Source organism: Podarcis bocagei (assembly GCF_964188305.1).
Source record: "Podarcis bocagei genome assembly, chromosome: Z".
In the NCBI taxonomy this organism is placed as follows: Eukaryota; Metazoa; Chordata; class Lepidosauria; order Squamata; family Lacertidae; genus Podarcis; species Podarcis bocagei.
The window spans coordinates 4,924,958-4,948,233 of record NC_138140.1 but is presented as its reverse complement, the minus strand read 5'-3'; the positions used below and the strand labels follow the sequence as shown (position 1 = coordinate 4,948,233).

Genomic DNA, 23,276 nt, shown 5'->3' with positions numbered 1-23,276 from the left:
GGGTTAGGGGGCGCAAATTACTTGCCTTGCCCCGGGTGCTGACAACCCACGCTACGCCACTGCCTGTGAGACAACAGCTAGCAAAGGAGGAAGAAGAGGGTTGGGAACAGGAGACCAGGCAAACCAGAGCAAGCGGGGAAGTAACAGGAGGACCTGGGGCCTGGTGAGCCTTCAGATTTTCTGGAGTGGGTCCTTTCGCATCAGCCAAGGGAGTGGATGGGGAAACAAATACTATTTCCCCCTTTTGTACGCTGGGCTGCTCTCTACACATACCTATTCCTCTTTGTCCAGACAAGCCAAAAGGCTTTATCATTCTTCAAAATACACATTCCAGCCAACCAAAAACACTCAAGCAGGGTATGAGGTAAGGCCATGGCCTGGGGACAGAGGCAGCCTGTTCTGTTATACTGCCTGAGACAAAATGGGAAGGAACGGGCCCCTTCCCCCACCAAAGCCTTGCTTACTGGGGTTGTGCACCTGCCCCACAGGATTCTACCACCCAAGGCAGCTGCCTCAGTCTGACTCATGGGCAGGGCGGCCCTGCCTGAGGAGAGCCTTGAAGGTCAGACAAAGAGGCCTGGAGGGTCACATTTGGTGCCCAGGCCAGAGGTTCCTCCTCACCCCTGCTGTAGACGTTCAAACAAAAAAAACAAAAAAAAAGAGGGAGGAACGATCAATTTAAGATCAGAAAGTTAGTCATATTATCAGAAGAGGAAAAAGTTAGCAACAAACCTTTGCCGGAGGCCCAGCTCCAACAATATTGCCATTGAAATTTACAGCACTTTAATACAATACTTGCTTATTTGTTGTTGCTTTGAGTTCTGTGTTTGTTTGTTTTTGTTTTTACAATGCTGTGAGGGGCTGTACAGATAAAATCTAAGTGATAAAATATGTCATTTTTGTACAAATAGTTTACAAATACATTGCAGAGGAAGCTTTGTTACATTCTGTATACAGGCTGTTTCCACACCAGATTGGAGACTTGGGGAACAATGCTTGTGCAACGTCCTCACTAGCATCCCTTGGGAGAATCAGAGTTCAACAAAGCTAAGAAAATAAACAGATTCTTGCATTTTAAATAGCATCATCATCACATTTGAAGGAAGGTTGCAGAAAAAGTACAACACCCTCACTCATTTCTTTTTCGTACTTCTAAGGTCAAAGCATAAATGCCAACTTTCAGAGTTCTTGGTTTCTATCAGCGCATCTTTTCACCAGTGACTTTTCTTTTTTTAAAAGAAGAAGAAGAAAAAGCATAACTCTTTTAAGAGCACAAAAAAAGGTCTGGGAATCCACCCCCAGCCCCCCGGCTCTCCAAACCATAAAAGCCATTTGCCATAATTTATATGACAATGGCTACATTTCAAAACAAGAGTTTTAAAATCAGGCGTCCAGTGTTTCAACATAGCTTTTGATTGGCAATGAGATGACGTCTTGGTATATGCCTTCATCATTTCATACAAAAATATATTTCAAAGCAACTCCATTTTTTAAAATACAAGTTTATATCCATAGTGGCAAAGATGGATTTTGATGGGAAACAATGAATTGAATACAATCTGTAAATTTACCTGAAACTCCTTTATTATCTCCAGTGTCCAACACTGTGTGTGTGTGTGTGTGTGTGTGTGTGTGTGTGTGTGTGTGTGTGTGGACCCCAAAGCCTGGACATGGCCAACGCTGGGAAAGTTATTTAGTCCTCTTGCCCGGAACGCTGGTGTCATTGACTGGTGTCCTTCCCAACGGGCACTGCACTGGTTTGCTCCACTTACAAGATTTCGAAGTAAACTCTCAACCCTGGTTTCATTAAGCCTTGTAGTTATGCATGGGAGTAGCCAACGCCAGCTGGCCATTGGGTGCCACCTCGTTACCATCGTCCTCCAACAGGCCTGAGACATCAGCATTGGGGATGCTATCATGGTAGCTGCTGAAACTGATGTTGTCCTCCTTGAGCTCAATGGTCCAAAAGGGGGCATTCAGCTTCCTGTTCTGATATTCGCGGTATGTGTAGACAGCACCCACAAATCCCATCAGCAGAACCACAAGGATAATAATGACAGTAAGGATGATGATATTGAACTGGGTCCATGATACATCAGCTAAAGTAGAAGTACTATTGTCAGAGGAACTGATGGGGGAAACTGTCTGTACCATCGGAGGCTGGGGTAACGTGCTGTTGGTGGCTGAGTATGATGTTGATACACTGATGTTTATAGTTGGAGGAGTCAACCCTCTGCCTTCGGGACCAGGAACATATTCTAGAGAATTTTTTAAAAAGGCAAATATGGCAAAGTGAGTGTATTCTTATTATTAAGCATCAAACACATCCATTAACCCACATCACAGCAGGTCAACAGCATTTCCCGGCCCATTTTCTAGTAATTAATAAATACTTACCAATTCAGAAAGGACAAAACAAATAAAGGATGGTTTCCCATCTTTTAATTTAATAAAACTTATCAAACCTTATTTCACTATCACAAATTCTAGTAAAATATCTCCCTCCCACACCTGCCACCCAATTTATAACCTTTCAATTTAGAGCTACTTTGGGAAGAATATTGGTTTTGAAAAGCAGCATACAAGTTGACATTTAATAATAACTCTTTTTAAAAGTGTGTGTTCTCAAGTTTCTGGGATTTGTCATAATTTTTTGGTACATCACTTTCATGTTTTGCTAATGAAATAGATTCTGAAATGAAATAAACCTCAAGAGATCAAGTGACAACGGAAACCTACAAACTTCAAAATAGCATTCTAATCTACATAAGGCATGAATTTCCAAGGGCACCCACACCAGTTTAAATTTTAGCTCTTAAATTCAGTTCACATTTCTGATGTGTTTGATTGTTTGTTTGTAAGAATATCATCACTGTATTTTTTCTGAGGGAAAGGTAGGTGAACTCACCACAAAGTTAGTTAGTTAGTTTATTGTGGGCCCAGTCACAGTGCTGCCACCCTACGCCCCAACTCGGGCAGTGGCTAAATGTAAGAACATAGAATCATAGAGTTGAAAGGTACCCCAAAGGTCATCTAGTCCAACCCCCTGCAAAGCAGGAACCTCAGCGAAAGCATCCATGACAGATGGCCATCCAACCTCTGCTTAGAAACCTCCAAGGAAGGAGAGTCCACCACTTTCTGAAGGAAACCATTCCACTGTTGAACTGCTCCTCCCATCAAAAAGTTCTTCCTGGTGTTTAGTCTCCTTTCTTGAAAGTTGAAACAATTGGTTTCAGACCTGCTATTCTGAGCAGGAGAAAACAAGCTTGCTCTATCTACCATGTGATAGGCCTTCAAGTATTTAAAGATGGTATCATATCTTCTCTTTAGCAGGCTAAACATACCCATTTCCATAACTGTTCCTCATAAGGCTTGGTTTCCAGACCCTTGATCATCTTGGTTGCCCTCCTCTGCACACGTTCCAGTTTGTCAGTATCTTTCTTAAATTGTGGCGCCCAGAACGGGACACAGTATTCAAGGTGTGGTCTGACCAAGGCAGAATAGAGTGGGACTATTACTTCCCTTGATCTAGACACTAGACTTCTGTTGATGCAGCCTAGAATATCATTAGCTCTTTTTTGCTGGGGCATCACACTGTTGACTTACGTTAAGCTTGTGTTCCACAAAGACCCCTAGATCCTTTCACATGTACTGCTAGTAAGCCAGGTGCCCCACATCCTATATTGGTGCATCTGGTTCTTCCTGCCTAAGTGCAGACCTTACATTTGTCCCTACTGAAATTAATATTGTTAGCTTGCACCCAGTTCTCCAATCTGTTACGGTGATTTTGAATTCTGATTCTGTCTTCTGTGGCATTAGCTACGCCTCCCAGTTTGGTGTCATCTGCAAATTTGATGAGCATTCCCTCAATTCCTTCATCCAAGTCATTTATAAAGATGTTGAACAACAATGGGCCCAGGACAGAACCCTGCGGAATCTCTTCTGTTACTTTTTCCCAGGATGACGAGGAACCATTAATGAGTGGGTTCAGTCAACCAGCTACAAATACACTTAACAGTTACCTCGTCCAACCCACATTTTACCAGCTTCCTCATGAGAATATCATGGGGGACTTTGTCAAAAGCCTTACTGAAATCAAGATACACTGTGTCCACAGCATTCCTCTGATCCATCAAGTTTGTAATTCCAGCAGAAAAAGAGAAAAAGATGGGAGGTTTGTCTGGCATGACTTATTTTTGTGAAACCCATGATGGGTCTTCATAATCACAGCATCCTTTTCTAAGTGCTCACAGACCGACTGTTGAATTATCTGTTCCAGCACCTTCCCTGGTATTGAAGTCAAGCTCACTGGTTGGTAGTTACCTGAGTCTTCCTTTCCCCCCTTTCTGAAGATGGGGACATTTGCCTGCCTCCAGTCTGTAGGGACCTCACCTGTTCTCCAAGTTTCCTCAAAGATCATAGACCAGGCATAGGCAAACTCAGCACTCCAGATGTTTTGGGCCTACAACTCCCATCATCCCTGACCACTTGTTAGCTAGGAATGGTGGGAGTTGTATTGGGTATATATCCATTCCAGCACTCCCGGGCTATCTGTCTATCTATCTATCTATCTATCTATCTATCTATCTATCTATCTAATATTTTTTAAAGGTAAGGGAACTCAGTTCTCCTGAGTTCCTGCTCAACCCCCCCCCAAAAAAAACCATCGTGAATATTTGTCAGCATTTTAATGTGAATCTCTCCTAAGAAATTCATATTTTATATATTTTTGAATGCTACACACATTTTTTTCAAGCCATCTTCCCTAACATAATGCATTTCTGTATATTAATTTCACTCCTACATACGTATTTTAGGTGCATTTCTCCCTAAAATGTGCATCTTTACACATACTGTTTGGAGAACTGCAATACAACATTCAGATAAGTGCGAATTTTGAAAGTTAGTTGCTTTGGTTCATGTATTGGTTCAAGAAGTGCAAATTAAGGAGTTTCTAATTGCTGCACACACAAAACTGACTTCTTCCTCCACCGCTAGTTGCAGCCTAAAGCTCTGAGAATAGGAGAGGGTCTTTAAGCTAACGTCAAGTGAAAAAAACAAGTTTTACCTTTCCTGGTGCAATTCGCGCCTTCCGAACGTTTGGCGTAACCTTCCTGGCACTTTTCACAGTGAAATCCTGCCGTGTGGTAAAGGCAGCCAAGGCATTCCCCTGTGTCCAGCCTGCAGACTCTGGGTGACCGCGCTGGGTCGACATTCCCATTGCACTGGCATTTGATACAGAGGCTGTCAGAGCTGTAGTAGCCAATGTCACACTGGTTGCAATGAGCACCGCTGTAGCCAGGGCGGCATTGGTCACAGGTTGGCATGCGGTGACCGGGCTCTACAAGGGAAAGAACACTAGTTACTTCCACTAATGGAACTTGCCACATGGCCACCCTAAGAACACAATCCTAGTCCTGTTTTGTCTTCTTATGCATTCAACCCACCAATTCAGTTTTTGTTGTTGTGGTGGTGGTGGTGGTTGAGGATTATTTTTACCTTCGTTTTGAGGAGGGGTCCACTTTTATTTCAGTGGGCCTCCTAACATAACCGTATCTGCAAGAACTCGGCCATTTAGTGTGGCAATGTCAACACTTTGGAACTAATCCAATATCCTGTTTTCAGTGACCAAACATACACGGGAAGCCAACAACCAGAACTTGAGTGCAGCTCTTGTGATTCCCAGCAACTGGTAGTGTGAAAGCTTTGGAACTTGGGGACTCTGAAGCTTGGCTCCAGATCTTTACTCCCTGAGCAGCTGAGCCAGCTACTGTACTCAGAGGAGGAAGCCACAGGTACCCGTCGAGGCAGCTGTTCAGGAAACAGTGCAACCAAAAGTGGAACTGCAGACATAGTAAGCCATCCTCAGCCTTTCTTACTTAGATGTCTGCCACAGCAGCTCATCATACAAACCTCCAAAGCTTGCTTCTCTTCTTCAGCATGAGGAATTGATCTCTTTGGTAAGCACCAAGTTGCAGCCACACTGTAGCTGTCACCTGCTTCCATTTCCTGTTTTCTCACCCTGCTCTTGATGGATTGTTTAAGCCAGCTTTCAATCCACAGCTGATCTTCTTCGCATTATGCAGAAGTTAGAAGAAGTCAAATGGCCAGGGACTGGACTAGGACCAGGGACTTCAAATCCCTACTTGGCCCTGTGTGCTCACCTTGGACCAGTTACTGTCCCTCAGCCTAACATACCTTACAGGGCTGTTGTGAAGACAAAATGGGAGCAGGATGGAAAGAGATGCATGCATGTCACCTTGAGATCCTTGGTGGAAAGGTGTTTGTAAATGTAGGAATGATACGTCTACCTCTAGCATGCCCCATGTGACCATTGCAGCTCTGCAATCCCATAACTGTTTTAACTGCACAGGTCACATCTACGCCTAGCAAGGTGAGATGCGTTCACCTACAGCCTAGCTTGCTATGGCATGTTAGTGAACCCTAGCAGAATTCTCCTGGGTATCACCATTGCCTCTGAACAACAGATAGTTCTGAAGGGGGCTGGAAGAACTGGCTTTCGAAAGTGCCTTGACAAAATGCATGCAGGGCTGACACTTTCTCCCTGGGTAGTTCCACAGAGCCTCCAGTCTCAAGAGCACTCCACCTGTGAATTAACAGTTCCATGCTGCCAATGGCTATTAGCCACAATGGCTATGTTCTGCCTCCACTGCTGACACTAGAATGCAGTGGCATAGCAGGGGGGCACAAGGGCAGTTTCCCCGGGTGCAAAGTTGTTATGGAGTGCAAAATTTCAACACCTGATGCTGCCTCAAAAGAACTGTGCGCTTCCCCATGCAAACCAGGAAGTGACCTTTCCAGAAAACGGAATGGCTCTTCCTTTCTTACCTCTGCAGCTGCAATCTCCTAGGTGTGTCAGGAGCTGCTAGGCAGTTGAATGTGTATGTGTATGCCATCTGTTTCCTTCCCTCCCAGCCCCCTTCTGTGTGGCCCCAGGCGCTTGCCACCCACGCTACACACTGGTAGCATGTATCTGAATACCTGTTGCTGGGAAACACAAGCTGCCATACTTTCAAGGTTCAGACATCTGGTTCACCACTGTGGAGACAGGATTTTGGACTAGTTGGTTCACTGGCCTGATCCAGCAGGGCTCATCTGGTGTTTTTATGTTGATGTACCATAGTGAAATCCCACAATTTTAGAAAACCATCTTACTTATATGACAGCTGCCAGAGGACACTACAGGGGAGCAAGGACAAAGAAGACACTCATGGTGTCGTGAACCACTTCGGTAGTACTGCCCCTTGCATTTCTCGCATGAAGCACCTTCTGTGTTCCCTTGACAGTCCAAGCAAGTGCCTAGAAAACAAGATAAATGCAGAAATAAAGACAAAGACAACAGCTGTCCGAAGCAGTGGGCGGGAACTCAAAATGACCACAAAACAAGTAGGACCTGCAACAAAATGTTGCAGCAAGGCACACTCCTGTTCTGGCACACTCCTGTACAAGGCACACTCGTATTCCATTCCACACCCCTGAAAAGACAGAATTCTCAGCTTTCATTGGGCTGGGATTTTGGGGAGGGATGTTCTCCCATGTAGGTTCCCCCCATCCAGGATTTTGTGCAGCTCCAAACCATAGGTTCCCCCTAAACCTACTGCTACTTCCCCCTCTTGTACACAGATGGTGACATTTTGGGTACATAAGAAACAGTGGACCCAACAATGAGGATTTAGCCAGTTGCTCACCAGCACTGTTGCCAAGACCATGTGAGGCTTTTGGTGGAGTTGTGTTGGGGCTTTTAGTGGGGGAAGATTCAAGGTCCAACAGATAGAAGAGTACAAAAGGTATCTTGAAGAAAGGCAGGTAGCCAGTTCTATGGCCCCGCCACCCAGCCCTAGCTTTGGGCTGTGTGGACCACAGAATCTGGATTGCGCCTAGAGCAGGCTTCCTCAACCTCGGCCCTCCAGATGTTTTTGGCCTACAACTCCCATGATCCCTAGCTAGCAGGATCAGTGGTCAGGGATGATGGGAATTGTAGTCTTAAAACATCTGGAGGGCTGAGGAAGCCTGGTCTAGAGCAAGGTGACCAGGATGGCAAGGGGTCTGGAAACGAGGGGTTGTAGCCAATATTAGTCCTACTGAGCATAAATACATTGCAATTCATGGACACCGCTTGTGTAGGTTCATTAATTTCAGTGGCTCTACTTCAAGTAGAACTGGCTTGGATGCAACCCCAAGTTTAATGAGGAACAGTTGAGAGCTGTGTATGCTTAGCCCACTGAAAAGGAAAATAAACAGAGAGACTTGAGAGTGGCCGTCAACTATCTTGACGGCTGAAAGCAATGGAGGCTGGTCCATTAGGACCAATAGGTAACTGTCCCACTAACAGCTCAGGGGGTATCCCTGCCCGGGAGCTTTATCTCCTCCTTAGTCTCAGTGTTGCCTCCTGTAGAACTCACCAGGAAAGAAGACAAATGTAGAGCTGTCTCCATTGGCTCTGGCTCTATTTACTGTTGGCAGTACCCAGAGAATTAAAATCAGTATTGGAGCAGATGCTGGAGATACCTTGTATTGAACCAGAGTCGCAGCTCAATGGTGGAACTCATGGCTTGCAAGCAAAAGGTACCAGGTTCAATCTCCTGCATCTCCAGGTCAGGTAATGAAATGCACATTCCCTTCTGGGCAGCCTTCGGGGTGGAGAGCAGGCCAGTAGTAAGTGGAAAGACGCATGTAAATATTGCCTTTGTACTGTAGGGTAGCTTCCACATGCACACTCACACAGCCCTCTCCACCCTGATAAGCAAGAGGCGTAGTCAGAATTCAAGGTAGAACATCAGAGGCAGACCAGAGCCCTCAAGGAGGCAAAGCAGGGCCAGTGAGCAGTGTGACCTGGTGGGAGGGGTGTGGACTGGGGGAGTCCAGAGAGGCCTGGAAGGCCACATACGGCCCCTGGGCCTGGGGTTCCCCATCCCAGATCGATACTATCTGCACATGGCTCTCCAGGGTCTCAAGACAGTTTTATTTCCTCGCCTTGCTTGGAAATGCCAGGGATTGAACCACAGACCTTCTGCAGGCAAAGCAGATGTTCTGCCACTGAGCTACGGCCGTTCTCCACTGAAAATTGTGCTTTACTATGTCCCATCTACTATTGTATTTCAGACCATAATACCCTTATGGGGTTTCTGTAGTGTAAGGATGTTCCTCCCACTGGCACCCAAGTTCTGCTTTCCTCCCCAAAAATCCTTGTCAACACAGGGAAGCTTTGCATCGGTGTGGGGTTTCAGACTAGCATGCAGGAAGGCAGACATGTCCGCTTTGAGCCTTTGACTGTCACTTATTTCTAATAATGAAAAGGGCCTCCATGGTGTCTCAACAGCTACCACAAGAGGGCAGACAACCCACATCTCTAAAGTTCTTGATTTATATTAGCACTGAGCATACATACAAAAGAAATCAGATGGTGCCATAAGGCAGCATAGCTGTCAACTTTCCCTTTTTCTTGCGAAGAATCCTATTCGGAATAAGGGAATTTCCCTTTAAAAAAGGGAAACGTTGACAGCTATGTAAGGCAGTCTATCCCAAAACATAGTGTTGGGTGAAATTGTTTTGATGTTCAGCCATGAGTGTTGCTGGTTTTAAGATTTTATATTTTTTGAAAAGGCATTTTAAAAAATATATTTCCTTTACCTGTTTGCATTGATATAAGCAGGCTTTAGCTAGAACTCAGGCTCACTTTATTGCAGACTAAGAAAACAGACTGTTTAGTACTCAACTATCCTAGACAGAAACAGAAATGCGTTGAGAGTCTAAGGGTGTAGTCCTGCTCAGGTGCCTAATAAGAGGTTCTTTAATCCCATAATGGTCAGATCACTACATAACGTTTGAGGTTTAGTTTTGCTTTTGAGGGAGAAACAGTCTTTGAAACACCATTATTGGCATGCCTAAACTTTCAAGACGTTTAGCTTATTTACTATCTGTTTCCAATTTATCCTCACAACAACCCTGTGATGCAGGTGAGACTGAGAGATGGTGTCTGGCCCAAGTTCACCACCCGGTGAGTTTCATGGCTTAATGTGAAATTGAACCATGGCATCCCAGGTCATCACTCCAACACTCTAACCACAACACCACACTGGTTCTCATAGGCTGGGAGAATATCACCAGAGATCCTTGGAGTGAGCGCAAGAACAAAGGAAACTACTTCATATTGACCATTGGTGCATCTAGGTCAAGCTATCTATACCAGGAGTCCATGGGTGGGTTTCAGGGGGTCCATGAACCGGGCGCAAATTGTATGCAGAATTGTGTGCCCATATATTTATGTACATTTTTCTGGGAAGGGGATCCATAACTTTCATCAGATTCTCAAGGGGGTCCGTTACCCCCCCCCAAAAAAAGGTTAAGAACCATAGGTCTAAACTGAGTGGCAGCAGCTCTGCAGGGTTTCAGATGGAGGACATTCCCAGTGCTTTTTTCAAGGAGGTAAAGGTAAAGGGACCCCTGACCATTAGGTCCAGTCGTGGCCGACTCTGGGGTTGCGACGCTCATCTCGCTTTACTGGCCGAGGGAGCCGGCGTACAGCTTCCAGGTCATGTGGCCAGCATGACTAAGCCGCTTCTGGCGAACCAGAGCAGTGCACGGAAACGCCGTTTGCCTTCCCGCCGGAGCGGTACCTATTTATCTACTTGCACTTTGACATGCTTTCGAACTGCTAGGTTGGCAGGAGCAGGGACCAAGCAACGGGAGCTCACCCCATCACAGGGATTCGAACCGCCGACCTTCTGATCGGCAAGCCTAGGCTCCGTGGTTTAACCCACAGCACCACCTGCGTCCCTTTTAAAGGAGGTACACCACCTCTTTTTCCTCTACACCTTCTCACCACCGTCACTTGCCTGCCCACCTGCTTGCTCCCTCACCCCTGCACCATTGCCACTTACTTCCCTGTCACTGCTGCCCGAGGCTGCAGGCACAACCTCCCAGAAGTGCTTTGACACGACCTGGAAGGTGCTTTGCCAATCGTAAAAAGGTCATGCCCAAACACCTCTGAAAGGCCATGCCTGCAGCCTCAGGAAGTGGTGGAGGAAGAGGCAAGGGGTGGGGAGGAAGGGAGTAAGAGGGAGGGCAAGCAGTGATGGGCATGGTGGGGGCATTGGTTTATACTGGCACATATATTTCTGCACCTATAATCTGCAGGGAAAGCAGCTGCTCTACCCCTTAGCTACAGCCCTTCCGTGCTGAAAATGTGGGTATTACAAGTAGACAAGAGTGCTCCTCCCTTCCTCTCTGAAATACTGGAGGATACACAACTGGATTGTGATGCTGTCTTGTTATTCTTGATCAGCCTCAACAAAACCCTACCAACCTTACCCAGGGCCAACAAAAGCCCGAGTCCCCCCCTCCCCTTGCTTTTCACCTGTCAACCGATCGCAACTCGCAGAATGGTTGTTACACCGACAAGGTTCGCAGGTGGTCCCGTTGAACAGGGAGTAGCCTTCCTGGCACTGGGTGCATTTGGGGCCATCTGAACCAGCTTTGCAGCGGCATCTTCCAGAGCTGTTTAAAAACAAACAAGAACAGAGGCGATGTGAGTCAGGGAAGGAGGAATGATGGGAACCTTTTCGGTACAAGGCTATTTCAGTGAATGAAGGTAGCATGGGAGGAGAGCCAATTCAGCATAGAGATAACAAAGGCTTCTAAATAGTGGGATCTACTTGTCCTTTTTTTGCTAGAAACCCTAACTCCAACAACAACAACCAGGTCAAAGAACCATACAGCTGACAGTCTCCTTGGGGTCAGCTAGTCCATGGGCACGGAGCTCTTTTCAGCCCAAGGGCCATAGGAAGAACCGGCACACCCTCCACAGATAATTTTTGACTGTTGGGCAAGTGCTGTTATGACATCAGGTGACAACTTCAGCTGCCAACTGTTCGTTTGCTAGCAGCATCCTCACCTTACCCACACCTGACATCACATAAGATGTCAGGTGTGCGGCAGACGGATGTAGTTTTGGGGAAAGCTAGCCTCATGGGTTAGAGCCCCCCATCCAAGATCTAATCCAGCCCCCTGCATGCTGGAAGAAAGCCAGTGCTAGAGTTCCTCCAACAAGTGGCTGCCTAACTAGCAACAGCTGGGTGAAGTTGGATGCAAAACGGCAGGCCAGTAGGCAGAGCCAGTCAACTACTCCATCCCATGTGCCACTGACTGCAATAACTTGCACATAAAAGCATCTGCACTGCAACAGAGGAGGGGTTTTTACATGAGGTGCAGAACCCGAACTGAGGTCACAGAACCCCAGCCACACACAAGATCTAGCCCTGGATTTCTTTCAAGCTTCAGCAGCCAGATTTAGAACAGAGTGGAGGCAGGCTGTTGTTGTTGCTCTTGTTAAGCAGATCTAAGTTTCCCCCAACAGTGTGTGTTTGTGTGTGTGTGTGTGTGTGTGTGTGTGTGTGTTTGCAAATATTGGCCTGGTTGGCACAAAGCACTAAGCCAAACTATAGCTTAGAATGATTGAATGAATGAGCAGACAAGCTAGTGTACAGTGAGAAAATCACAGCAACTCCCCTGCTTTTTCTCTTGCTAATGCTGTTCTAACAGGAGTTAAGCCATGGTTTGCCTTAGTACTACAGCCAAATGAGGGCTCATTGTTTGTCTCCCTCTCCAAACAAACCATAGGTTGTTTTAATTGTATTATTTTTTCCCCATAATATTTTTAAAACACTTTTCATCAAAGGTCTCTGAGCAGCTCCCAACAATAATCTAGAGAGAGATAGAGAGATTAAAAGCAGACGTGATGTAAAATAAAAACTAAACTATAAACAGAACAGGCTAGGCTAAAAAACTATTCCAAAAGCCTGGGAAAACAAGGGAATTTGTCGGCACTTCTGAAGGGAAAGAGCCTCAAAGTTGGGGTGCAGTCACCCAGAAGGCCCTGTCTTCTGCTATACTGCAACAAAAGCGAGGGGAGGAGGGGAAACCACCCTGGAACATTTGTAGTGTAAAGTTACAGAATTTAAGCAATAATTTAAGCGGCATGTACTTATTGGAAATGAAGTAGTATGTCTACACTGAAACATTTGAAAGTGTAAAAGGTACTGAAAGTGGGATCCCATATAATTACCCTGATATTATAATAAAGGATGCCTGGAGATGCCCTTATGGCTCCCCTTTGCATAAAGTTCAGGTTTTGGGTACAACACTATTTGAGTGTAGTTAAGAAATAAGCTACATAAATGCAGCCCAATATCACTGAAGCTCTTACGCACAACCATTCAGTGACCAGGTTGTTCACCGGGACAATATGGTTTGAGCATATTACATCAATCCTGGACCAACCACATTGGTTGCCAATTAGTTTCTGAGCCCGATTCAAAGTGCTGGTTTGGGCCTATAAAGCCTAGAATGCCTCAGGATTGCAATACCTCAAGGACTGCCTCCCCCCATATGAATCGGCCCAGACCCTGCAAGCATCAGCTGAGGCCCTTCTTATTTTGCCCCCTTTGTGAGGGGACCAGAGGGCAGCAACATGAGAATGGGCCTTTTCTGCAGTGGCTCCCCACTTGTGGAAAGCTCTCCCAGGAAGGTTTCTCAGGTGTCTTCATTATACACCTTTAGCGCCAGGTGAAAATGTTCCCCTTCCATCAGGCCTTTGGCTGATTGAAGAATCTATGGCCTTTAAAATGTGTTTGTGGGAGGGGGGTTATTGGTAGTTGCTGTTGCTATTATTATATGTACAGTGGGACCTTGGGTTACATACACTTCAGGTTACATACGCTTCAGGTTACAGACTCCGCTAACCCAGAAATAGTGCTTCAGGATGAGAACAGAAATTGTGCTCCGGTGGCGTGGCAGCAGCAGGAGGCCCCATTAGCTAAAGTGGTACCTCAGGTTAAGAACGGTTTCAGGTTAAGAATGGACCTCCGGAACGAATTAAGTACTTAACCCGAGGTACCACTGTATTTTACATTTTATATTTTTATGCTGTAAATCGCCCTGTGATCTTTGGAAGAAGGCTGGCATATAAAATTTCTAATAGATAATAATTATACTCAAAAATAAATCTTATTGAGGTCAGTGGGACTGATTTCCAGGTGAGCATAAGATTGCAACTTAAATAGTCATCTATGTATACATTCCCACTGAGTTCCAGAAGTCTGCATATTTAAATCTCTTTTCCCACTCTCAGGCCAGCCCAGGGTCTTTGCACAACCCCCACCCCCCGATTTTATGTCTCTTGGCTGATGCAAGGCAGAAAAGGAAGTTATTAAACTTTTTAAAGGGGGATCGAGTGCTGGATTTAATGCCCCTCTGGCAGGATGTTCAACTCGATACAGATGGGCCGGGTGTGTGCAATAATTAAAGCTTTCAAGCAAGGCAAGAGGTTTTGCCTCTGGTCAGTAAAGCTTCATGAAAACATCCTCTTTCATAGCTCTCATATTGGAAAGGTTCTAGAAGGCTTTTCCAAGAAAAGGTAAACAATTTAAATGTGCCCAAACCACACACACACAGACCCTGCTGTTAAGAAGCTGATTATGGTGTTGGAGAGGAGGAGAAGGAGAAGTCGGGGCATTTCCCCCCCCCCCTTAAGACAACAAACTGAATTCACTTTCCAAGCCAAACTTTTTTCTTATTTGTTTTTAATTCCTTTTCTTTTTCTTCTTGCATTTTCATGAACTCTTGATTTTTTCTTATTGTTTCTTACTGCTTTTTTCTGTACTTTTTCCTGTACTTTTTCTGTATTTTTATGACTGCATATTTTATTGTTGCATTTTTACCCACATATATCTGTCATTTTAATGTGCATCTATTGTTGCATTTTTTACCATTGCCATTTTAATGTCTTTATATTACCTTATACAATATTGTGGTTTTAAAATTGCTCTAAGCTGTGCTGAGTGGTGCAGAGGAGCGAGACTGAAATTTCTTTATCGGTAAAATAAATAAAAATATGGCTATTTTATTTCAGATTGCATGAAGATTCCAATACTACCTACCTACAAAGCACAGTCTCACTGCCTGTGCATGACATCCCTGTGCATAACAAATCACTTGCTAGGAATGCAAGAAGGCAGCTATTTCCCTTCCAGCGTATGACCATCACAATCAGCGCTGTTTCCATTCTGCTGCACTTCAGTTTCCACCAAATACTACATTATTCACCTTGCTCAATCAGTTGATTGATTTTTAAAATTTGAAATCATTTCTAAACCGCACATATTTTTTTTGTAAAGCTCTTACATAACAATTCACACAACTTACATCAGAGCTTTCCAAACTTTTCAAGTTGGTGACACACTTTTTAGACATGCATTATTTCATGACACAGTAATTCCGTTTTAGTAGCAAACCTGAGGTTAAACTAACCCCTTTTAAGGGAGCATTTGCGCAACACACCAACACACTGCAGCTGACACACGAACGTGACGCAACACACAGTTTGGAAAGCTCTGACTTACGTAACTTACATTCATTCCAATTTAAGGGAAACATCAAACCAATGTTTTTCAAAAACATTAATAGTGTATATTTTGTGGACTTAAAAAACCCACAAAGCTGTGAGTCAATCTTATTTATTTGACTGATTTCCCTTTCTGACCGCTGACAAGTGCACGAACTGCAGCAAGTTCTGCTTCCTTTGAAGTTTTTGTCAGAATTCTCCAACATCCCTATCACTGAGAACCTGAAGAGCTATGCCCGGGAAGAGTTGTCAATACAGGGCTGCAAGGACAATTGGTCTATCTGGAATGAGGCAGGTTGAGTGCGTTTCGAGCCTCCATGCAATCCAGATGGGAGAGTGTGTCTCACTCACCCATCACTGTGTCTCCCATGATGATTATGATGATGATAATAATAATAATAATAATAATAATTATAATTTATTATTTATACCCCGCCCATCTGGCTGGGTTTCCCCAGCCACTCTGGGCGGCTTCCAACAGAACACTAAAATACAATAACCTATTAAACGTTAACAGCTTCCCTAAACAGGGCTGCCTTTAGATGTCTTCTAAAAGTTTGGTAGTTATTTTTCTCTTTGACATCTGGTGGGAGGGCGTTCCACAGGGCGGGTGCCACTACCGAGAAGCCCTCTGCCTGGTTCCCTGCAACTTGGCTTCTCACAGGGAGGGAACCGCCAGAAGGCCCTCAGCGCTGGACCTCGGTGTCCGGGCAAAACGATGGAGGTGGAGGTGCTCCTTCAGGTATACTGGAATGCTGAATGTGGCTTTACAGAAGACAAATTTCGCAAAATAGGGGCTGGCCCTAGTAAAGAGAGAGCTGGTGTGTATGCCTGTGAGTAATGACCAAAGGAGGCTTTTCTCAGGTTCAAGGAGCCAGGTGACGGGGGGAAGCCAACTGTTTTCTTTCTGCTTCACAGACACTTCAGTGGCAAGAATAGGGGACATTCAGTAAATCAGTCATGGAACCTGCAAGATGGGGAAACGGACCGGGTGTGATGTTAAGAAATGCACACCTATTGCTTGAGTATACCAAGGGAGGAAGCGAGGGAGGAAGGAAGGATGTCTTTTGCCCCCTCCATCTCTTCTCTTAGAAGGATCTCAAAAAACCCATTCAATGAGATTTAATGACTGAAACGTAATCTGCCTCCCCAGTCTTACAGAACAGTTCAGCAAGTCCACAGAAAGGGGACTGTACAAGAGGGTTCCACAGGGAACCATCTATATTCACCAACCTTTAAACTGAGCTTTAATGGAAACACCACAACCTGTATGTTGTTGATTTTCAGGTCAATTAATCTGGATGTGAGATGGGAAAATCAAGACAGCAGAAATGCCTATTAGCAAGGGAGGGGGGAGGGTTTCAGTTTCCCATTGCTCCTCCCTGGCCCTGTCTTGGCTATTTGAAACCATCTGAATTTAATAACACCTTCTGTGTTCTGAGGAAGTGCTCCCCCTCCCCAAGTCCTTGCTCCTGCCACCCCCAACATTATGCAATCTCAGCAAAGCCCCCTTTGTGGTGTTGGGGGTGGGCCGGGGAGGGGAAGGGCAGGAAAAAGGGCAGCTTTATTCCCAGAAAACACTGGGGCATTGTACACATAACATCCCCCGCTTTATGCCACTGAATGGAATCCGTCTGCCTGAAATCTATCGGAGGAGCCTAAATCCTCAAGAACTCTGAAAAGGCATTTTGTGAAATGTCAAAGCACCAAGCGTGTCTGCTCAAGATTATGATGCCCACACCATCGCGTTCTGCCATTCTGGGCCAGCTCGTTGTCCATGTGAATTCCACCATGCGGATTTTCAGTGGACAGGGAAGAAACAAAGACATTCATATTTTATTTTATTTTGCCATCATCAAGCCAGATCAGAAGAGGAGAAAAGCTTTGCATAGCCTGCACAACAGTAGGCCTTCAGGAAAAGCAGAGTAATTTCAAAATCTGTGGGTTGTATCCAATGCTAGACCTACTCAGAGTAGACTGACTGGAAATAACAGGCACTGCAGACTTAGGTCTTTTAACTTCAGCAGGCCTACTCTGAGTGGACCCTAACTGGAGACAGTCCTACGGGTGAAATTCAATATTGCACTCATTCTATTAGTGCAAGCCTTTCCACTTGCCAGTTGGAAGGATCCCCTCTCTATTCCCCACCCCAGGGCTGTTCTAGAGGTTCTCCTAGGCTCCCCACCCTTAGAGCTGATTTGGAGTGTCTGTAGCGGTGGGGGGAGAGGTGGAAAAAGCCCCATTGTGCTAGCAGGATTTTTTGCCCTAGCTTCTGCTGACACTACTATTTAGTTCATTCTGGCCCTGAGTATTACTAGGTTGATTAATAGAACCATAGAACTGTATGGCCTTCTCAGCAGTGGCACCCACCCTGTGGAACACCCACCCATCAGATGTCAAAGAGATAAACAACTACCTGACATTTAGAAAACATCTGAAGGCAGCCCTGTTCAGGGAAGTTTTTAATGTGTGACATTTTGATGTATTTTTAATCTTTGTTGGAAGCTGCCCAGAGTGGCTGGGGAAACCCAGCCAGATGGGCGGGGTACAAATAATAAATTATTATTATTATTATTATTATTATTATTATTATTATTATTATTATTATTATTATTTAGAGCTGAAGGGATCCCGAGGGTATTCCAATCCAATGAATGATCCCCTGTCCAATTTGAAACTATACTGGACCCTGCTTAGCTTTTGTTGCTGCTGTTCCCCTTGGCTCTGTCAATTAAAGTTGGATAACATTTCTGAATCAAGAAGTATCATTTCGTTCTTCGCAGTCATGCGCTCAGGTGGTGCTTCACTCCTGCTTGTAAGATCTTTCAAGAGGGTGCAATAGTTGTAGTAGTTGTTCATCCCACATCTAACAACTGCACTGCTTCCTTGAGACCCTCATTCTCCCTGACATCAGAGGCTACCCTCATGGAAATGGAACACAGTGACAAATTCCATGCAAGTGGATGGATCTGTTCCATCTGTGCAAGGATCCATGCACGGCAAAGGAGTTTGCGGCTGGCATAGAAGGTGACCTATATGTGCATGTAGAGACATAGGGGTCAGAGAGGGAAATTATTTATTTGGCCAATGGGATAGGGAGGAGGAACCACAACTGCGCATCATTGCTATTCTAAAAAGAAGAATGATAAGCTTTATACACACACAAATTAAAATTTCATTCATTTTTGTTTTTAGTCCAGCCGCACAAACCAATCTCTTTTTTTAAAAAGCAAAAACAACTCAGGGTGCAATCTGTCCCTTCCCATGGAAGAGGCAGGCTGGAGGGTCGATGGAGCTGGACTCTCCCCCACCCCCTTCCTGCCTGGGTCTTGGTCTCAAGGGCACTTGCGCACAAACAGAAGCAAATAGAAAACCATTCATTTTCCACAACTGCCTTTCTTGCAGCTGAGCAAATTTAATTGCGCTGTGCAAAGACGCCATTTACGTACTTGGGGAGTGGGTGAGGCCCTGTTTGCTGAGGAAACCAGAATCCTTGGAGCGAAGTCTCAGGGACTGGCTGGATGAGGAAGAGTGGGAGCAGCCCGTGGTCCAGGGGGCAACTGTGGGGCCTTTGATGGGACAGGGAGGAATCATCAACAGAGAGTGAGGGTGAAGGGGAGAGGCTTAAGGTAGCCACAGAAAGAGCAGGGGCTCTGTCTCCTGCTCTGCAATACAGTGGTACCTTGGGTTAAGAACTTAATTCGTTCCGGAGGTCCGTTCTTAACCTGAAACTGTTCTTAACCTGAAGCACCACTTTAGCTAATGGGGCCTCCTGCTGCCGCCGCGCCGCCGGAGCACGATTTCTGTTCTCATACTGAAGCAAAGTTCTTAACCCGAGGTACTACAGTGGTGCCTCGCAAGACGAAAAGAATCCGTTCCGCGAGTCTCTTCGTCTTGCGGTCTTTTTGTCTTGCGAAGCAAGCCCATTAGCGGATTAGCGGATTAGCGCTATTAGCGGCTTAGCGGATCAGCTGATCAGCGGCTTAGCGGATCAGCTGATAAGCGGCTTAGCGGATCAGCTGTTAAGCGGCTTAGCGGCTTGGGGAAAAGAGGGGGGAGGAAAAAACCCCCGCAGGAACTCGCAAGACATTTTCGTCTTGCAAAGCAAGCCCATAGGAAATTCGTTTTGCGAAGCACCTCCAAAACGGAAAACCCTTTCGTCTAGCGGGTTTTCCGTCTTGCGAGGCATTCGTCTTGTGGGGCACCACTGTGGGTTAGCGGAGTCTGTAACCTGAAGCGTATGTAACCTGAAGCGTATGTAACCCAAGGTACCACTGTACAGTCCTGATTTGGCTCCTTCCCCTCCCTCACTCTCAGCACAGGAACCAAGAGTTGAGAAAAGGCTGGAACAATTAAGGAAAGCGGAGTCACAGCGAGGAGGGAGGTATAAACAAGAGGAAGGAAGGGACAGGAACTTTAGCTTCTGCAACTGACGTGCTTATCTGATGGATGTGCCGTGTGCTGACTCCTTGGTTACTGAGCAATAAAGTTAATTACCGCAAGCACTGTGCCTGGTTCTGCTCACAGCATTGGACAACAGGCGGAGGAACAGCCTGACACGAAGCGGGCAAAGCACTTGAGGCCGGGGGCTGAAGGAAGGTGAGCTTATGAACGCTTCTCCTTACCAGCTTACACCTCTCGTCTTCCTTCCCAACGGAAACCAAGTATCAAGCAGGTATAGAATCACAGAATTGTAGGGTTGGAAGGGACCCCAAGGGTCATCCAGTCCAACCCCCTGCAATGCAGGAATCTCAGCTAAAGCATCCCTGACAGATGGTCCTCCAACCTGTGCTTAAAAACCTCCAAGGAAGGAGAGTCCACAACCCCACAACCCCCGAAGGGAGACTGTTCTACTGTCAAACAGCTCTTACTGCCAGAAGGTTCTTCCTGATGTGTTTGCATATGTCCTCTCCATCAACTGTAATCAAGCTTTAAATCTGGGGGCAGGGTAAATACTTTGGGCCTGAGGGCCAAATCCAGACCCCCTAGGCCCCTTAGTGTGGCCCTTCGAACTCTCCTCAGGATACAACTCTGCAGCATAGTGGAGCCTCTGTTGGGGTGCACTGCAGCTGCGGATGTGATTCCGGGGTGCATCTGCAGCCACAGCAGGCCCCAAAAGAGGCTCTGCGAGGGAGTTGGAGGCCCCTGCCTCGTGGCTGTCACGGCACTGGAGAATGGTGACGGGTGGAGGCTGAGCAGCACGTGCGTGTGCAACATGACATCATGTCACGTCGTGTCGCACATGCCACTGGGCACCCACAGTCTGGGGCCCATGTCGGTGCCTTTGGACTGGAGCGTGTCCTCAATGGGGGCTCTTGCCTCAGTGAGTATCCAGAGTGAGTGTAGAAACTTTCCAACTGCACGAAGAAGAAGAAGAAGAAGAAGAAGAAGAAGAAGAAGAAGAAGAAGAAGAAGAAGAAGAAGAAGAAGAGTAGTTTGGATTTGATATCCCGCCTTTCACTCCCCTTCAGGAGTCTCAAAGTGGCTAACATTCTCCTTTCCCTTCCTCCCCCACAACAAACACTCTGTGAGGTGAGTGGGGCTGGGAGACTTCAGAGAAGTGTGACTAGCCCAAGGTCACCCAGCAGCTGCATGTGGAGGAGCGGGGAAGCGAACCTGGTTCACCATATAATGAGACTACTGCTCTTAACCACTACACCACACTGGCTCTACTACACCAAAGGCAAAATGTGCATGTTCACCTTTGATCACTGGCATGTGGCCCTCAGAAAGTTGCACAGAAAGGATGTGCCCCTCGGGCTGAAAACAGTTCCCCACACTTGATACATGCCCTCATTCTTCCCAACTGTAATACAGTGGTACCTCGGGTTACATACGCTTCAGGTTACGGATGCTTCAGGTTACAGACTCCACTAACCCAGAAATATTACCTCGGGTTAAGAACTTTGCTTCAGGATGAGAACAGAAATCGTGCTTCGGTGGCAGCAGCGGGAGGCCCCATTAGCTAAAGTGGTGCTTCAGGTTAAGAACAGTTTCAGGTTAAGAACGGACTCCGGAACGAATTAAGTACTTAACCCGAGGTACCACTGTAAAGCCTTTCAGAATATGTATAGCTGCAAGGTCAGGAAAGAATCCCACCCACCTTCCCGTCATTGTTTGCTTTCATAGAATCAAAGAATTTATAGAGTTGGAATGGATCCCGAGCGTCATCTAATGCAGGAATCTCAAAACTAAATCCACCATCCAATTCTAAAATCATATCGGACCCTACTTAGCTTTACTAACAGTTTTAATGCTCCACCACCAGGAGGAGTTTTGATTGTTGTTTTAGCACAGCAACACTGTATTTTAATTATTCTAATCTAAGCCACTTTGAGTAGCACATGAGCATTAGGAAGGGCAAGGGTATAAGTCTCTAAAGCGGTGATATAGTGGAGCGAGAACAAAGACAAATGCAGTTCCAGGAGCAATGAATATGATGTGCTGGGGAACCAGGGAACAGCTGGACCCTCCTTGCTCTTGGAAGTGTATAAGGTGATAATGAGGGTTTCAAGTTTCTTTATGACAAATTTGCATAAAGTCAGAGAATTAGAAAAATAATCAAGCAGCATCTAGATCAGTGTTTCCCAACCACTGTTCCGCGGCACACTAGTGTGCCGCGAGATGTTGCCTGGTGTGCCGCGAGATGTTGCCTGGAGGGAGGCGGGCGAGTCGGGCGGCGAGAGGCGGGGCGGCGGCGGCGAGGAGAGGCCGCCCAGCGCGGGGCTCTCGCCGTCTGCCTGCCTGGCTGCCTGCGAGCTCGGCGGGCAGCGCCTCCGTCCGCAGCGCCCGCCTCGCGGCTCTCATTCCCTGCCCCTGCCAAAGCTCACCCAGCCAAGCCGCGCTCTCCTTCCTGCCTCGCTTTGCTGCCTCCTCCCCCCACCCCCAAAGCTTGGAGATTCCCCGGCAAGGGGGAGGGAAAAAATTGAAACTTACACTTTCGTGCGTCCCTCCCGGCGTGACGCTGCGCGCTGACGTCACGGGGCTGTAATGGTGGTGTGCCTCGATATTTTTTTCATCAAACAAGTGTGCCTTTGCCCCAAAAAGGTTGGGAAACACTGATCTAGATACCTCTTTCCTTTGATGGGCTTCCTATTTCATGCCAGCAGAACAAACGACACTTACTGGCAAGATAGTTTGTGCTTCTAATTAAAAGCTGGATATTTCAGGTTTTGTAAAACTCAATGTGCTTTCCAAGATGAGCCTATGCCAGGGGTCAGCAACCTTTTTCAGCCATGAGCCAGTCCACCATCCCTCAGACCATGTGGTAGGCCGGACTATATTTTGGGGAAAAATATGAACAAATTCCTATGCCCCACAAATAACCCAGAGATGCATTTTAGATTAAAGCACACATTCTACTCATGTAAAAACATGCTGATTCCCGGACTGTCCGCGGGCCGGACTGAGAAGGCAATTGGGCCGCATCTGGCCCACGGCCCTTGGGTTGCCTACCCCTGGCCTATGCAGTTGGAGGTGAACCCCACCAGGAAGTTTGGCACACGACTGCAGTTTGCTAATCCTAATAAACTGGATATTATATGACCTCATTCTGCTGCACTTTTGGGGGAAAGATAATAATGGATCAACCACTTCTTCCTGTGGACTCTTCTTGGAAATGTGGTTATAGGGCATGACATTATCTCCTGCACATCAAGATTTACAACTACACTGCAGTTCAAAATAAATGAAAGTCACACAGGCTGCATGATCAACAAATAGATTTCTTACCAGCCTCTCACCATAATGGGTGGGGTGGGGGAATTACAAAAATACCACATAAAAATCCAGTATCAAAATCAGTTGAAACTGCTTACAGTCAGAAGAATGGGGAATAACGATGGAATCTGAAACC

The 23,276-nt window shown here is 46.2% G+C and overlaps 1 protein-coding gene and 1 long non-coding RNA gene across 3 annotated transcripts in view; one reads left to right on the top strand and one right to left on the bottom strand.

The window, feature by feature from the left end:
• Positions 1 to 23,276, bottom strand: part of MEGF9 (multiple EGF like domains 9) — an 87,753-nt gene that overhangs the window by 5,012 nt on the left and 59,465 nt on the right. The window contains exons 3-6 of one of the 2 annotated variants that reach the window (XM_081179737.1): positions 11,378 to 11,517; positions 7,177 to 7,320; positions 5,069 to 5,341; positions 51 to 2,258 (exon numbers count right to left, since the gene is read on the bottom strand). In XM_081179737.1, coding sequence (XP_081035863.1) covers positions 1,807 to 2,258; positions 5,069 to 5,341; positions 7,177 to 7,320; positions 11,378 to 11,517 — 1,009 coding nt within the window. In that variant the 3' untranslated portion in view covers positions 51 to 1,806. The remainder of the gene's footprint in view (positions 1 to 50; positions 2,259 to 5,068; positions 5,342 to 7,176; positions 7,321 to 11,377; positions 11,518 to 23,276) is intronic. The other variant, XM_081179736.1, reaches the window with a different exon arrangement.
• The window catches only part of LOC308579109, a 262,636-nt gene that overhangs the window by 237,639 nt on the left and 1,721 nt on the right, over positions 1 to 23,276 (top strand). The gene's annotated exons all lie outside the window — the stretch shown is intronic.